The sequence below is a fragment of the Pyrgilauda ruficollis genome, unplaced genomic scaffold (assembly GCF_017590135.1).
Source record: "Pyrgilauda ruficollis isolate IOZ18807 unplaced genomic scaffold, ASM1759013v1 scaffold3, whole genome shotgun sequence".
Taxonomy (NCBI): Eukaryota; Metazoa; Chordata; class Aves; order Passeriformes; family Passeridae; genus Pyrgilauda; species Pyrgilauda ruficollis.
This window is the reverse complement of record NW_024524377.1, coordinates 10,219,807-10,234,515: the sequence shown is the minus strand read 5'-3', so window position 1 is coordinate 10,234,515 and position 14,709 is coordinate 10,219,807. Positions and strand designations below refer to the sequence as shown.

The following is a 14,709-nucleotide window of genomic DNA, read 5'->3' as shown; positions in this document are numbered from 1 at the left end:
GATAATGCTGGCATTTTAAAATATGTGTTTGGCCCTATATTCCAATATAGGGAAACATTTGTTGTCTATTTCAAAAGCGCAACATTAATTGAAAAATTTGAAACTGTTCATTGAATTCAGAGTTAAATATTCAGTCTTTACGGCTTGCTACTTCTGGAAAAGCATATGTGTACATAAAACAAAGTAGATGAGTCTTTAGATTTGTTTTATTTTTAAGGAAAAAATGTTTGTCTGCAAACTCTCTTGATAATTTTGCCATTCTGAGATGTGTATGTTATGGTACTTCCTTGTCTTGGAAGGGATTGCTCTCATGTATTCCTTTTAATAACAAGAAAACAATCCTTATTGTCACCCTACAGAGGTTTCTAGTAATTGTTCTTTTACTTGGAAATAGGAAGGTATGCATCACTTGAAGGACATGAGTATGATTTTATTGGCCCAACATTCCAGAAATCATCATTTCAGCAATGGTCAAACTGACACGTGTCCAGCATACGCTGGTGTTTTGTTATCCTCTAGATGTGAGTGTGGTTTGTAATGGGCTCTTAACAGACCTCTCTGTCAGTTCTGCTCACGGGAATGGCTGGGTGAGGCAGTGCCTCCTCCAAGGATGGCAGTTCTGCACTGATGGGCTTTGCTCTGTTCAGGCGGGACTGAGGCTGCTTCCAGACACAGGCACAACCAGTCCTATCCCTGCCCCAGCAGTATGGAGCCATAATGATCAACCCTGAGAATCCAGGAGAAGGAAGGTCTTTAAGTATGAATTGTATTCCAGACACTTGATTTCATTTTCCACTTTGTGTTTTTGTTGCTGTTCCAGTGCTGGGATTGGCCGGACAGGGGTTCTGATCACGATGGAGACAGCCATGTGTCTCATTGAGTGCAATCAGCCTGTTTATCCTCTAGATATTGTAAGAACCATGAGAGATCAAAGAGCCATGATGATCCAAACACCTGTGAGTATCATCTCTGCTGTTCTGGGTTGCAGAACAATAATTTCCTATGATCCAGTCGTACAGGATGGATTTTTAATGCACTTGTTGATCATAATGCAGAGATCACCTTTACCCAGTGTAGCTGTAGCCTTGGATCCAGGCAAAAATAAATTCTTAAGGCTATTGGAAAGGAGCAATTATTTAAATTTCCACAGAGAAAACTTGAAAAAAAAGCAGCAGCTGTTTCAGGGATACCTGGCAAATAATGACAAAAAGGGTCAATTTTCAGCAGTAAAAATCACTCAGAGAAGAAAGCAGGAACCTAATCCCAAGTGTTAAGAATCAGAATAGTATAAAAGATAAACACAGAAAGAACCAAGGCATGCAAGAAAAAACTTCAGTGATGAAATTCAGTGATTTTATGTTGCCTTAGTTGTAATGGAAACAAGCCTTAACTATGCCCTGTTAATGACTTAAGGGAAATTATCAGAGAAATAATATTTGTAAAAATCAATGTAATTATGTCTCATGCGAGATGCATCAAAGCAATCCTAAGTACCTTTTTTTAGTCTAAAAAAAAGTAACTTACTAAAGGATTCTTTTGGGGGTTTCGTACCTTAAGATACCAGAACTTTTCGTGCACCTGTAAGGTTTGGGTTTTGTGAGATAATTTGAGTATTATATTTCAGATTTGTAAGAGTTTTAGAACAGATTTAGAAACTTGTATCAGTCAGGAATTGCTTATCTCTAAGAGCAGTTTGTGTTCACATTTTTAGAAAGTACCTAAAAAGGGTGAAAATGTTGTGTTGTCTTTCAGAAAGGAAAAAAAACAAAAAACTTGTATTTTTTGTAGTTCCAAAATTTGGATGGTTCCAGGGTTTTTTATTTTTTTTGAAAGAGTAATCATGAGTAATTAGTGTAGTTTTACTCATAGTATACAGCATTTAGAGAGAAAGCATCTTGAAGGAGAAAAGGCACTAGATCGAGTATGAAATCACAATTACTTGAAGGTAGTTGCTGTTGTAATTTTCATGTCCCTGCTGCTGTTCCTCTAATAAAATTTGAATAAAACTTTTTTGTTCTGCAGAGAGTATTAAGGCTGACAGAAAGTATGTATGTGTCTCCATTTCTAGTTCATCAGTCATTCAGTGCTGCTGAATTCATGTTCCAGAACTCATGTTTCACTGAAAAGTTGTTGTATTCAGCTAGCACAGGAAGGATGAGAAAGGTCATGATACACGAAAAATAGCAAAGGATGGCTCTTGCTGTTTGTGACTGTTTGTTTCTTCAGTCTCTCTAACATATGTAGAGGGGGAGAAAGTGTTATTAGTGAAGGTAGGAGTTGCAGTTGCGAGGGTTCTGACCGCATTTTTTCACAGTATGCGCTCAATATAATCTTGTCTCCTCATTTTTGTTAGAAAACAAAAAAATTCAAGATTCAATGAAGAGCAGATGTTTAGTTCATCCGAGGGAGAAGGTCTAATAAAGGAGTTGGGGTGTTTTTGAGGTTTCATGACCGTCAGCCGTTCCTGCTCCTCTCCGGCAGCCCGGGCTGGGCCCGTGTGTGCCCAGGGGCTCGCTCGCTGTCCGCGGGGAGCGCTGGGGACAAACCCCAGTGGAGAGAAATGAACTGCTCCATATACACAGGGTAGCAAATAGTGCCTCTAGTGCTAGGTATGGTCATGTTCCCTTTTAACATCTGACATCACTAGCTGCTGCATAGAGAGCTGTTCCACAATACTGACAGTGCGGGTGTGCTGGAGTTCTAACCAGCACAGACACATCGTGCAGGATGCAGTGTGAGTTGTGGTGCTTTGCATTTATTTCAGTTTGTTTTCATTATATTCTAATTTGATTACTGTCGAGTTTTTAACTTTCATTTGAATAAAACAGTTAGTCACCTCTGTGTATGTAGGTGCTAGACTTGAATGCATTGAAGAGAGGTTTTTAACTTTCATTTGAATAAAACAAACTGTTAGTCACCTCTGTGTATGTAGGTGCTAGACTTGAATGCATTGAAGAGTTAGACGTTATATAATGTTAAGAAACAGGAGGTCTGGTTTTTTAAAACATGAAACAGTTTTCTTTTAAATCAGATTCTGACAGGGATGTGCCAGTATCATGCCTGAGTTAATGTAAGTATGAAAAAGTGATTTGAAACTATGGCTTCTAAATCCAAGAGCATGGAAACCTCAGGTCAGTGAAATTTCAGCAAGGAAATAAAGTGCAGAAAATTAATCAATAGGTGATGTTGTAATAATAATACTGGGGTTTTGAGTACGACTTTCGGTATATATTTCTAAGTGCCATTCATCCTATTCTTCTGTTGAGAAACAAAATGTTCTCCTCTAAAGTTCCTTTTGTATTGTGTTTCCTAAACTAACTTTGAAGCACAGTTCTTGGCCTGTCAAGAGAATGGGGTGGGGAAATCTTAGAGGCCTTTTCTGTTTCCAAATGACATTTTTCAATTGCATTTCTTTTCAATTTACTGAATCTACTTTCCTTTTCAGAGTCAGTACAGATTTGTATGTGAAGCTATTTTGAAGGTATATGAAGAAGGATTTATTAAACCTTTACAAGCATCACTGCATAAGTAAAGAGCAAAAAACCTATGATATCAATTGAGGAGTCCTGTCCTCTATAATGAACTGGCAACATTCTTTGTGCCATAATACTGCTTGCAGGAAATGATAGTGAAGTACAGCAAAGAATTGACAAAGGACTTTGAAAACTTCAGCACTGTTGCACTTTACGTTGAAACAAAATCAGTCTCTGAAACTCTTCTAACCTTCATCTGTTTGAAGACTTTATTTTCGTGATTTGCTCCGAACAGACCATAAACTGAAAGAACTGATTGTGTTCAGGGTGATCTACGATATTTCATTGTAGTGCCATATACTGCGCTTCTGGTTGAATTGCTACAAACAAGGCTTGGAATTATTTCACTCTGTTTTACACCCATGTCTCTTAAAATGAAAAACAAATGAAAACATACACTAAGCCATGGTCTTTTTCCAGTGCTAGGTTTATTTACTATGTACAGACTCTCACAGTTTTGTTTTTTACAACATTAGCAATATTGCCAATACTAGATAGATACACACTGCCTACTGATGCAGCACACTTTGTCCTACACCCTTACTAGAGACCAGCTGGTTGTTAGAGGAGAGCTGGCATCTGTTAACCCAGCAGTAGCTGCATAGTGCCCACTTACCAGCATCTTGTACAAAATAATAACAATAAAAATTTTAAAAAACCAACATATAAATAAACAGCATTTCTTTGGCACCGCGTGTGTGTCATACACTGGTGTATTCTGATTTGTGTGACTTCAGATTATTTGATGGGAACTAGTGCATACATTATGTCTTAACCCCTTAAGTGCCTTGAGACTTACAGCATACATCCAGTTAAAGGCACTCATGATTCCATGGGGGTGGTATTGTCCTGTCATATTTATCCTAATGGGTTCAGATTTTTAAAATGGCCCTTGGTGCTTGGAATATGTTACCACAAGGGGTCATGGAAATACCATTCCCTCTTTAGTTATACAAGTACCTGTGTGCTACTCTCTGTAGCAAAGGCACCTCTGCCAACTTAATGAATGAGCATTGTACGCTGCTGTGCTGTAATTATATCAAAAATCTGACACATTCCTTAATTCCTTCCAACTAGTAACTTACTAGCATCTTGCTACAAAATGCTGGTGGGTCATTAGAGGCTGATACCTTGTTTTATTGAGAATAGCTGTTTTACTCGATTAGACATAACTCTTTAATAGCACTGATAATTAAGTTGAACTTACAATCAGATGTGATTTAATTCCATTACCTTCTAACTAACTTGTTAAGTCCTCATAGCTGATTTCAAGCCATGTTCGTACAGGTCTGCCTTTTATTTTCTTTTGTTTGGAGGGGAGAAGGGAGGAGAACACTATGAAGTTATCCCAGAACTTAATTTTAATTTCATAATGACCCCAGTCGCCTTCTGTTATGCTTGTGCAAAATTGTTCCAGTTGGTATGGGTTGCTTCTTATTTAAGTAGGTAGAAGATTTATAAGAAATGTCTGTCTGATACAGTATCTGAGCTCATTCTAAAGATGCATAAGCGTCCCCATTTTTAAATATTTTTCTAATATAGGAGAAACCAAGTCAGAAGCAAGGTACCCAGTGTAATATACTGTAAGAAAAAAACAGTCACTTACTTGACTGCCCTGTGACAGCATAACATTGTGCCCTCTATTTAAAAGTTTTAATTTATTGTATTGGTTTCCTGAAAATGTTTATCCATTAAATTTTGTTGTAAGCTATATATATGTATAGCAGAGAATTAAAATGGAAAGTTCTATGCTAAATAATTTTTAACTATTGAAGAATTATATTGTGTAATATACTTTGTTCTATGGACATTTGAAACAGATCAATTATAAACTATTAAATGAAAAGGGATTCAGGCAACGTGAAATCCTGGCTTATGACTTAGTAAAGAACTACAATGCCAAATGGAAGACAGAGTTTTAAATATTTTTAGAAAACAAAATAATATTAGGAGGGCTGTGGCCCTGTCACTTACATTTCTAGATTTGATGTTGAAGTCAATGTTATCCCTCAGTGAAAAATAAATTTTACAAGAATCTCTGGATCTGAACTGAACTGAAAAAGAGTAACATGGTAGCTTTAATCTCAGTTATATTTTAAGCCATTTGCAACAAATAAAAATTCTTTTTTATAATTCTTTAACTTCTGTATGATGAGGTCATTAGCTGAGTTGCTGGCTAGTTAGAAGGTTATATTGAACTCAGCACTTAATGTCCAAACAATAAAATAATTCATCCATTATACTGAAAGAAATTTTCTTCATAGTTAAGTTGTAAACAAAAATAGCATTTGCCCTGTTATTCTGAGGGAAATCAGAAATGGAATTTATGCAGCATTATATAGCATTGGTATGTCACATATTTAAATATTCTTATGTAAAATTGCTATAGCAGTTCGAGCTCAAAAGTCCCATTTATACCACAATTACATGTGGGATATGTATTGGTCATGTGTCATTACTGTTTTGATTACAAACACAGGCAAGAATAATAGGTCTCTTCAAAATTTTCCTCTGCACTGACTTGTAGTTTATTAACTGGCTTCACTGGGGAAAAAATTGAAACAAAGTACCTATCCTTAATTAATTGGCCATCAGCAACTCAGTGGCTTTTGGCTCCTCCTCACAAAGCCAGGAAAAAGGTAACCAAAAACTGCTTGGGAAAGAGAATAGCACTGAAGCCTTTCTGCACCATAAATCAGTAATTCAAATTTTTCTACCTATTGTGGTATAAATGGCCTTTAAAATATTTTTATATGGCCAAAAAAAGCAAAACTGCTTAATATTTTACTTTGGGTTATGAAGATCTGTATCATCCTTAAGAGTTTTTTAAAGAAGTTTTTGTATGTTTCATGCTGTACAAAACATGAATGTATCTTTCAGACATAATGACTTATAGACCTATATGTGATTGGTGTTATGACTGTTGGATTTTATGAATAATTATTTTCATACCATTTGATTAGGAAAAATGTTGGGTGGGTGTGGGAAAGAGTATGTTTCTAACACTTCCATAATACAAATCCAGTTAAAAGAAAAAAAAAAGTAGTTTTCATTGTAAATAAGAGCAATATTATGACAAATTTGTGCCAATGTAAAATGTTAAGATTTTTGGTTTTACTTTTAGATTCAGATTGAAAACTACCACTACCATCTCTTGTTTAAAATGGATTTGAAGGGGTTTTTTTTAGTAGAAAGGCATGGGGCTCTAGTGGGGGCTTTGAGTGGTTTTTGGGAGCATTTTTTTATTTTTGCTAAATGTGAAATAAGATACAGGTATTGTTTAATAAACCACCTACAGACTGTCAGCCAGTCCACTTTGAGAAATATTGCGTTAGATATCCCAGGTAACTGAGGGCTAAAAATTTCATTTAACCTGAATTTGGAAGCATTTGGTATTTTCAATCACTTACAGGTCTTAAGCAGTAAAATACTGCTTTATGCATTTTATTTTTATCTATTCTCTCCCAGTTATGAAAAAGAGAATGCCTGGGGATTGTTCTCACTAGATTTAATGCTAACTGACATTTCTTCCACGTTTCTCTGTTAAATCTCAAAAGCTTATATGCCATATAGATAAAGCAATAACACTTCTTGAATATGTGATTACAGTCTGGCACACCATCTAGTAAAGAAAGGGTGAGAAAGCAGTTGGGACATTAAGGAACGTGAGGAGGTTGTTATGGAACTTGTGAAGCTGGCAACTTTCCATGAAGACCTTCCAAAAAGCTTCATGGTACCTGTGGAAGGGCCAAAATGCAGCAGATGTTCTGCAGTTGTGCTGCCCAGGGAAACAGGACTGAGGGAAGGTCTGGCATAGAGGTGTTGGAGCTCCAGGTATGCTGTGGAGCTGAATTATGTGACATTTTTATGCTTTTGCAGTGTGTGCAGGTATGTGGGCGATGTTTGGTGGCTCAGGGAATTAGCATGAGCATGAAAAGCTCTACAGATCCACCAATTTCCCAGCAAAAGAAGATTGTCCGGTACATACGCTGTAGGTTTGACTGTAGAGCCACTGTGCAGGCAATCAGCAAGCCCCTCAGCCCTGAGGATAACAGGAGTGATTTGGTTATGGTCCACATGAAAATTTTGCATATCTGGACTTCCTCCAAGTAGAGGAATGGTGTCCTCTAATATCAGCTGCAGTCTTTTTGTAGCTCACATCTCAGGTCCCCAGTTGGCTGGTTTGAGTGTATTTGCCAACTTTAGTGTACCCATCTTTTGTCTTGAGACTGAAAAAGTCCTTTCCTGTTGCTACTAGTGTTAGGATCCAGTATTAAGATCTGGTAAAAACATATTGATTGATTAACTGTGGATCTTGCACGAATATGCAGGGATTTATAATTAGTGGTGATTGGGAAGCTGTTAGAAGGAGGAAGTGGTTGGTTTCTTTCAGTGTAACTGTTCTGTCCAGTCTCTGTTATCCCACTGCACTTAGTCACTTGTTTGTTTAGAAGTCTGCAAAGAAGGCCAGTTCCTTATCACTGGATTTTACCTCTGTGCTTGTTATTCCCACAAGTGTCTATCTTTTCATAGGGCTTATCCTGCTACAAGTTTTTATCTGGTGCATAAGCTGTAAATTATGGCTATTGGCTTCGGCATGTTTTGCTCATTGAGATCACAATGGTAAAAAGGAGGGATTAATGACTTTCTTTTAAAAAATGCTGAAATATTCAATTTTTAAAATGTAGACGTTTTGATTAGTAGCCTCATTTTAAAAAGCCACTAAAGTATCTCATTCTAGTCTGCTGTAGCAAGAACAGTGTTTCATGGACTGGCTGGCAGCTTGTTGGTTGTGGTATTTCATATTTAGCAAGCTTACACATATTAAAGGATAATTTTTTTCAAAGTGTTTTCATGTTTGAATAGTAGCACTTTATGTCATGCTTACTACTGACTGAACTATTGGACAAAATAAATTGGGTTTGGAGAGAGATGCTTAATGGGTTTCTGTACAGAGATAATTCAGATTGCACCCTGGTACGAATGCTTTCTGTTGTTCCAACCATTTCTTGTTGATTGTTTATGTTTTTCTGAGGGATTTTCAGAAAATAGATATTAATAAGATAATTCTATCATCTCAATTTACCTGTCTTAATACAAATATGAAGCCTGCATTTGGGGAAAAAAAAAAAAAAAAACACAAAAAAGGAAAAAACCGGTGCAAATAGAAACTTACAGGGTACTTGTAAATTTATGTGCTCTCTCTCAGCTAGCTGCATATTAGCTATGTTTACTGTAAATGTTTCTGCTAAGCATTATTTTTAACATTAGATCAATTACCTGGAAATCAGTATTCTTTTTTTTTTTTTTTACTTAACTTATTTGAATTTTGATAATTAAAGATAATGCACAACAAAGTTTAAGGAAGTTGTCACCCTTTTGCACCTAGGCCAGGGGCCTGAGACATGAGTGAAAGGGTTAAACAGTTTATGTTAAGCTGTTTTCTTCTTTAACTAGAATATATCCACAAGGACTAGACTATAAATGACCCAGTGCAATTATCTCAGTGTATTGGGGCACCACAGTAACAACCCATAATAATCTTACAGGAAAATTAAGGTAAGAGAGTGAAGGTTTTATCTCATCCAGTGTAGCCAGATTTGTTTTCCATTTGGTTTGCTTCATTTACCAGTGATCCCATTTTAACCAGTCAGTTTGGCAGGGCTGTTTGTGTAAGGTTTGGGGTTTTTTTTTCTGTAACAGGTGCTATACTATGTGTAAATACAAAGGGAAGAGTATTATTTAGATCATTATTAACAATCAGATGGTGGCAATATTTTTGCCAGTTACTTCTGGTAATTAATTTGCATTTCCAGCTGTAGATTTCAGTTGTCAAATTTCATCTCAGTTTCATATTGCTGAATGATGGCCTGCAAGTGTGGAGTAAATCATCTCAGAGTTCAACAGCTCTTGCATTGTTTAGACTAACTCTTGTGTATCTTTATTAATACTGGGGGGATGCAAAGGCTCTTCCCATAAGTAGACTTCTGCCTATAAATTTGTTTAAAAGCACATGAGGGGGAGGGAGAAAACAAACCAACACCCTAAAAGCACCATCCTGGCTAAGCAGCCAGGGTGGTTGATGGAAAACGATGGAAACTTGAAATTGGTCAACACTGGACAATGTGAAAATAAATCCAGCTTTTGTCACTGCAGCTACTGTATGCTTTAAAGGGCCTTATGTATTTGTCCTCATTTTGATAAAACTAAAATTCTTGCCATTAAAATTATACACTAACTTCTACCGAAAACCAGCAGTTCCCAGGATAAATATGCTAATTAACATTTAACAAGTCTTGTTTTAGTCTTAAGTAAAATTTCATTCTATTATGTGAAAAAATGCTGTTATGCATATTTTGTGGATATATTTAATTTCAGTTGACAAATAGTTGTCTAGGTACAGACTTGAAAATATATATATAGTTTACTTGTGGATCTTAATTGTTTAATTGCAAAATAAAGATGTGCTTTAGTAATTTGAAGTTTAATTTTTTTTTGCGATTTTCTTGCTACTGTACACACAATTTTGCTGTGCCATATTTATATGTGTCTGGTGCCAGATAATGTTCGCCTTGTATTTTCCTTCTTGACATTGTATGACATAAATACACCCCTATGGATTGTGCGTTAGAAGAGGTTGCAGATTATCAGGAATTAAGTTGTTTGTTTAAAGTATCAGCCCAAGTTTTTGCCTGAAAATATATAAATACTGCAAGATTTGCTTTAATGGAATAATAACTTTTAAATTACCTTTTATGCAGTGAGTGTATTGGAGATAGTGTTCAGTAAAGATGATTATCTGATCAAAAAGCTGAGGATATGATGAACACTGATGTGAACAACAAAAATTCCAGATTGAAGATTGTAATTAAATATTTGCTGTCAAAAAGTAAGGGGATGTTCAAAACAAAAGCAGGTAAAGATAATGAAAGGACTTAGGAGTCAAGACAAAAATCTCAGGAGGGATGAGTGTCTGAGACCCCTGTATGTTCTTAATTCCACTGACAAATGCAAGACTTTAAAGTGAGGATGGGGTGTTTGGATTTGAAGTACAAAAATATAAACAAGTGGGAAAGCACTTTAAGGAGAAAAACAGATGTAAGAAGAGGCTTTTCAATAGGAGGAGATTTGTTTAAACTGGAATAGAAAGACTGGATATAAGACAAGTGACAGGTTACACAGTTGAATGTGTACTGTGCATACTTGGACTGTATCTGAGTAGCAAATAGCGAGGAAGGAGTAGACTGTAATTACAGGAAGAGTAGCAAGAGGGTGGTGTGAAGCAGAAATTGTAAAAATGAGCAACTAAGTTTTTGTGTCACTGAAGCTACAGGACATAATCTTTGTGCCAACATGGGAGCTTGTGAATGACTGAGTGGAAGGAAGCTCAATTTGAGGAATAGTTGAAGATGGTTAGAACATTTAGGGACAACATCCAAGAATCAGGGAATTCCCCACAATTCTTTGTCGTATAGGACAATGTGAACTGGGGTAGACTAAACAGCCAGGAGATTCCAATTTACCTGGCAGATCTCCACTACAAACTAAGCATCTTTGATATGCAAACCATTGGTTAGTTGGTCTGAGAATTCTTCAGATATCTCCAAACCCTCAAGATAATTTTTTTTTCCATTTTAAATATATTAAGACTGTGTATGGTTTCTTTGGGAACTTTATTGCAAGCTCCCACAGGTATTTCATGACAGGCTACTGAGAGCAAGCATAGTCCCTGCTCCTCTGATAAAAAGTAAATCTCTAAATTCCCCCCCATTTTGTAATTCACCTTTCTGAATAAATAAACTGGCACATGAACGTGAATCACACCTTTCCTCAAAGCTCGCCCTGCTCCTCCCAGCGGCAGGAGAGTGGCTGTCAACCTGTTACTGCGTCACCAAATGGTGGGCAATTACCTGTCAGCTTTTTAAATTTCCCCCCCATTTCAGTAAATGACATCAAGGGAACTCGATGTGTATTCAGGCACTGGGACTGACCGGGTGTCGGCCCGCGAGTCAGAGCTGAGCTTAAAAAATGTTGTGTTATCTTTAGCCCAAGTATCTGCTTTCCCAGCTATTATGTAGGCTAGAGTCCCTAGGATTTTGAGGGTGTCTGGAGCTCCTTTACTCCGAGCTTTGTCACTCTTAGCAGGCATCACGCACGAGGAGTTTAATATTGTTTTTCCTCAAATACTGACTTGGATACAAATATTTATGTAATTAAAAAACACAGTAAAGTGCAGCCCTTCGTAATCGCTGCCGAGCGGCGGGGCTTGCGCCCGGGCTGGAGTAACACGCAAGGAAAGCGATGGAAGCGCGGAGCACCGGCACAGGCTGTGCGGCTGGATTTAAACTTCAGAACACAAACTGCATTTGGTACTCGCAGCCCTATTTCAGTGTATAAATATTAACAGTGTTCGCTTGTAGACGGCTCTGCTTGATTTAATACTGCTACCGCTGCTCTTTCTGTTTAAAGGCACTGTTTAAAGATAAGATTTTCTTACAAATTTTATGGTTTAAGCGCACATTTGCCTAAAGGTTCCAGTTACCGCTGGGCAGCCGCGGGCCGGTCACAGTCCTGGCCAAACCATCGAGGGAAACCTCCACGCCGCATTAGCAAAAACTCCAGAACTTTTGGGAAATAACCTGAAACGGGTCCCGAAGGCTCAGTCCCCAGGGGCGCCCCAGCCCCGGCGCCGCCCCCGCTCCCCGCCGCGGCCCCTCAGGCCGCTCCAGGCTCCGCGCTGCCGCCCCCCCCGGCAGCACGTGGTTGGCGCCGCGCCCCCTCCACCCCCCGCGGCGGCCCCTCCGCCGGGCGAAACCACCTGGCACGGGAGGGGGGGAGCCCCTTCTCCACCGGGCCCCGCCCCATTAAAGGGGCGATGGGCTCCCGGCGCGGCGGGAAGCAGAGAGTTCCTTCTCCCGTCCGGCTGCCGCCTTCCCTTCCCGACGCCCTCCGCCTCCATCTCCGCGCCGCCACCGAGCAGGAGAGCGCGGCCGGAGGAGCCGCCAGGTGAGTGAGCGCGGGAGGGAGGAAATGGCCGGCGCGTCGCTGCCCGTTTAAGGGCCTCCCACGTCGCTCCGCCATGTCCGGCGGCCCGGCCCCTCCCGGGGCTCCCTCACCGCCCCCCACCCGCCCCCGGGGCCTGGAGGAGCCGCCGCGGGGACGCTCCCGCCGCCCCGCAGGTGAGCCCGGCAGGTGGGGCCGGAGCGGGGCCGCGGCGTTATGTAAGGGCGGGGGTCGGAGCGGGCGGGGAAGGCGCCCGGCGGGGCCGGGTCTCGTCTGGGGTCTCCCCTCAGGCTCGGGGCTGAGTCCCGCGCAGCTCCGGGTGTGTGCCGGGAAGCGCCGTGTCCGAGGGGCGCTCGCCGGTCCTGCCCAGCCATTCGTGCACGGAAAGCTGGGAGCGCGGCTCTGAGGCGGGAAGGGTCGCTTATCGCTTGTTTTCGATGGGAGAGGTGGAGCGTGTGAGCCGGGAGAGCAGCCGGTGGTATGCGGTGCTCAGTTGCCTCCCAGCCGTGGAGGATCCGCCTCGGAGCAGCGCGCCGTGGCGTTTGTGGTATTGAAAGATTGCAGAGAACAGTAGGTGATCGGCGCGATCGCTGTTTTTTTTCCTCAAGCGTAGTTTGTGTATTCCCAAAAAGTCACCCAGCCGTCTTCAAAGTTCTACACAAAGTTTTTTTCAAAGACTTTCACAGCCAAGGACTGTGGGTGTTTAAATAAAAGGGAAAAATCTGTTTGAAAATTTTTTTGGATCTGATCCTTGACGTTTCTTTATCAAAGTCTGGGATTTTCTAAGAACTTTATTGCGGATTTTTTTCTTTTTTTCCTGATCGGGTTTGAGATTGGTTTGTTTGTTTGTTTTGATTTTGGCGGTTTTTTTCTGTAAAAACGTAACCCTGTTCATTTTCTCTGCTGGATTTTGTAGCAAAGATGCTGAGCTTTTTCCGCCGCACGCTGGGACGCCGGTCCATGCGTAAGCATGCGGAGAAGGAAAGGCTGAGAGAGGCCCAGAGGGCTGCGACCCACATCCCTGCGGCTGGGGACGCCAAGTCCATCATCACCTGCCGAGTGGCGCTGCTGGACGGCACAGATGTCAGCGTGGACTTACCGGTACGAGCGATCCAAGTGTGCTTTTGAAATACACTTGGTTTGTGTTATTCTGATGGGGATTGATGGTTGCGAGTTAGGTAAAGGCATTGCTCTTTGCCCTGTGCCTTGATGTCCGCTACGTTGCTGCTCGTAAAAAGGTTCTGAAAGAATGGTTCACTTTGGCATTCACTGAAATTTGAGTGTTTTGCTAGATGTTGTGCCTTACACACTGAGCACTTTCTAATGTTTTAATGCAATTGTTGTGCCAAGGCATAACTTAGAGACGGTAGCATGTTTGGTGAATTGGGTTTTCTTTTTGGTAAGCTGTCTTGACAAAGAAGGTGAATCTCTTGATGTAAATTGTTGAAGAGGAGGGATGAGCAAAAGTACTAGCAGGAATTTCTGTGTGGGTTGGGTTTGGTCAGGTTTTGTGTCAGAGATGGATGCAGTTTTTAACACTAACTTGAGAGGGGAGGGGAAGAGGAAAAATCTGCTTCCTTCCCCTCCTCAGGGCTGAATATATAGTAGGGATTGTCTCATGGCATGGTGCTTTATTCGGAGTGAGGTGTTAGCCACTGTTTTACATTTCTAAAGCTTCCTTAATATGCACGTGCCTGTTCTGCTTGCCTAATTATATACCTGGCTTTAGCCAACAGGATGAGCAGTAGCACCAGGAGTGATGTGCTCTGTTTTTCCATTACCATGTGTTATAGTTGTTAGTGACTTGTTTTAAGCTCACAGAGCTGAGCAATAGGAAGTTAGGAAGGTGTGGATTTGCGAGACCTGAGGATTTTGGCTGCAGTCGCAGTTGTGCTGGTGTTGGAACTGCTGACTAGAAAGAAAAGCCATTTCAAGACTGGCTGCTCCACACAGCTCTTTCTTCCCTTTCTTTTTTAATCGTGAAGTGTTTAGATAATGCAAGGAAGTCAGCTTGATTGAGCAGTGTTGTTGACATAGCAGAAATAACTCTTCTGGTATCCTGAACCCCAAATAATCTAGAGTTAGAGAAACCGTTTGGCATCTTTATTTGCAAAATGACTGTATAGACAGGCGTTTATAGAGGGTGGTAAAGTCAATTTGTAAATCTCTGAAG

At 40.2% G+C, this 14,709-nt stretch overlaps 2 protein-coding genes across 6 annotated transcripts in view; both read left to right on the top strand.

The window, feature by feature from the left end:
* The window catches only part of PTPN4 (protein tyrosine phosphatase non-receptor type 4), a 107,400-nt gene extending 98,747 nt beyond the window's left edge, over positions 1–8,653 (top strand). For all 3 annotated transcript variants that reach the window (XM_041472865.1, XM_041472864.1, XM_041472863.1), the window contains exons 26-27: positions 821–956; positions 3,446–8,653. In XM_041472865.1, coding sequence (XP_041328799.1) covers positions 821–956; positions 3,446–3,532 — 223 coding nt within the window. In that variant the 3' untranslated portion in view covers positions 3,533–8,653. The remainder of the gene's footprint in view (positions 1–820; positions 957–3,445) is intronic.
* A 3,766-nt stretch (positions 8,654–12,419) lies between these two features.
* Positions 12,420–14,709, top strand: part of EPB41L5 (erythrocyte membrane protein band 4.1 like 5) — a 51,395-nt gene continuing 49,105 nt past the window's right edge. For 2 of the 3 annotated variants that reach the window (XM_041473042.1, XM_041473039.1), the window contains exons 1-2: positions 12,664–12,712; positions 13,453–13,637. In XM_041473042.1, the coding sequence (XP_041328976.1) occupies positions 13,458–13,637 (180 nt within the window). In that variant the 5' untranslated portion in view covers positions 12,664–12,712; positions 13,453–13,457. Of the gene's footprint in view, positions 12,540–12,663; positions 12,713–13,452; positions 13,638–14,709 lie in introns of those variants that run through there. The other variant, XM_041473040.1, reaches the window with a different exon arrangement.